Source organism: Austrofundulus limnaeus, unplaced genomic scaffold (genome assembly GCF_001266775.1).
Source record: "Austrofundulus limnaeus strain Quisiro unplaced genomic scaffold, Austrofundulus_limnaeus-1.0 Scaffold40, whole genome shotgun sequence".
NCBI lineage: Eukaryota > Metazoa > Chordata > Actinopteri > Cyprinodontiformes > Rivulidae > Austrofundulus > Austrofundulus limnaeus.
Window position 1 is genome coordinate 734,640 of NW_013952442.1, and position 2,086 is coordinate 736,725.

Consider the following 2,086-nt stretch of genomic DNA (forward strand, 5'->3'; position numbering starts at 1 on the left):
GTTCTAACACATTAGCTCATGCTGTTTGGACCACAGTTTGTCTCAAACTGTCCACACCAACCACATGTTTTCCTTTACCGACATTAGGAAACATCAGTGACATGGCATGTCTTAAAAGCGGAGGCGAGGAGTTGAAAACCATATTAAACACATTTGGAAATGCGAGTCAAACCCCAGAAGTTTATGAGAACACTTGTGTTATCTCTTGTGGGAGGAGAAGCTGCTCGTTCCTCTTCCAGAGCGACTTAAATCAGGGAGCTGTGGCCGGAGCACATGTCCCACCACCAGGAGCCAGGAGGATGATCAAGGGACAGATGTGTATGTGTGTGTAGGTTTGTGTGTGTGTTTGTATGGGGGTGGGAATTGGTGGATGCTCACCATATGGGTTCATATGGTCCCCTGGCATCTGTGGGGGTGTGAGCCCCTGTTGGAAAGGGTCTGTGCTGTAACCGTTCTGATCCATGGCGACCAGCTGCTGCTGCGGCGGAGCCAGCGGCGTGAAGGAGTTCATCATCCCCTCCATGCGATTAGACATCACCTCTGCATGGCAAATAGAAAAGCTGTTCTGGAGAATGTGTTTTGAAAAGCTGATCAAGTCAAAAGGGCTTAACATTTCATGAAGAGATGCTCATCACTTGCAACTTTCCATATAAGTGCTCCTAGAAAATCCTCAGACAATCTTTAAATTCTCAGAGTATGTGTCGGGCATCGCTCTCAGCTACTACCACACCAAATGTGAGCTCAAAATCTGAAGAACTGAATGAGTTGTAGCCATTTTGTGTTTGCTATGACTGATAGTGATGTTCGGATTGATACTGAAATATTGATACCACTGAAACCAGAACTAGTATCAAAACTAAAATCCAAATATCGATACTTTGACACTTCAGTCATTTCAGGTAATCTGTATTATTAACAGGAACATAGTGGAAAGAAACTAAACTACTGAAATCTCATCTAAATCATACATGTTGTTGGGAACAATTTTTTCTTATTTTTTACATATTTTGTATGATTGTGTTCTCTGGTTCCTCTGATGTCTTTGCTCATCTTCATCAATATACATGCTTCTGAGCTCAAAACAAAATAAAGTTAAAAAAACAAATGGCCAATGTCTTTGTTCTTTATGAAGCTGTGACTTGAAATACACTACATTTTTCAGAATAATCAGACACATTAAATGAATTTGCACAAAATATAAGTATCAGATCAGCATCCCCAATACCAGCCTGAGTTTTACTTGGTATCAGTATTGGAAAAGGAAATTGGTGGTGTCGAACATCACTAATGACTGAGAAGCAGTGGCGGCCACCTTTAATAGGTTTGACTCCAAACATTAATTAATTGTAGACATGCATCTAAGTATTGTTTTTGTTCCACTCTTGAAGGAGCAAGACACTTTTTCCTTCTCTCCTGCCCTTCCTTATCTTCCCTGCTTTGCTGCTGGAGCCTTCTCTACGTTTTCATCCAAAACCAGAAATTATGGATATTTTTATTTTTATGGATTTGGTTAGCTGGTCTCTTAATAAATTTTTGGAACAAAGTTTTTTCTTCCATGGGAGGACATGTCAAAAGTGGGACCTCTGTTCTTCTCTGTTCTGGATATATATATTTGGATTCTGATCACTGGATTCTACAGATTGGCTTGGTGGTCTCCTGGTGTTCTACAAAACAGCGTCGGTGGCTATTCTGTTCATTTCCTGACTGCCTGACCAATATGATGGATTGCCGTTCTATCAGCACTCAGACTTTTGCCTTAAGCGAGCTGGACTAAGTCTGCAAGTGGTTCTGCTGAGGGTCGTGGGCCGGCTGTGGTTCCTGGACTTTGCTGGCCAGATGGAATTGATCTTGGAGAAGCTGATAGCTCGACTCAACGGAATTTGTCCACATTGTTTGTCTGATTAGATTCACCACCTTGAGAGGTACCAGCAGATATTAAAGCTGATGGAATATTGTTATCGTCTGCCTGACTCTTCTGTTCCCAAAACAACTGATTGCAGAATCTGGCTCTCCCTTACAACGGCCTTGAGCTGTTGGACTAAATTCTTCCTGGATGTTTACGTCGACTGAGCCCCCCCCCCCGACA

The 2,086-nt window shown here is 42.3% G+C and overlaps 1 protein-coding gene across 2 annotated transcripts in view; it reads right to left on the reverse strand.

Annotated features, from left to right (window-relative positions):
- The window catches only part of lmx1bb (LIM homeobox transcription factor 1, beta b), a 49,429-nt gene that overhangs the window by 982 nt on the left and 46,361 nt on the right, over positions 1-2,086 (reverse strand). For both annotated transcript variants that reach the window (XM_014007178.1, XM_014007176.1), the window contains one exon: positions 379-540. In XM_014007178.1, coding sequence (XP_013862632.1) covers positions 379-540 — 162 coding nt within the window. The remainder of the gene's footprint in view (positions 1-378; positions 541-2,086) is intronic.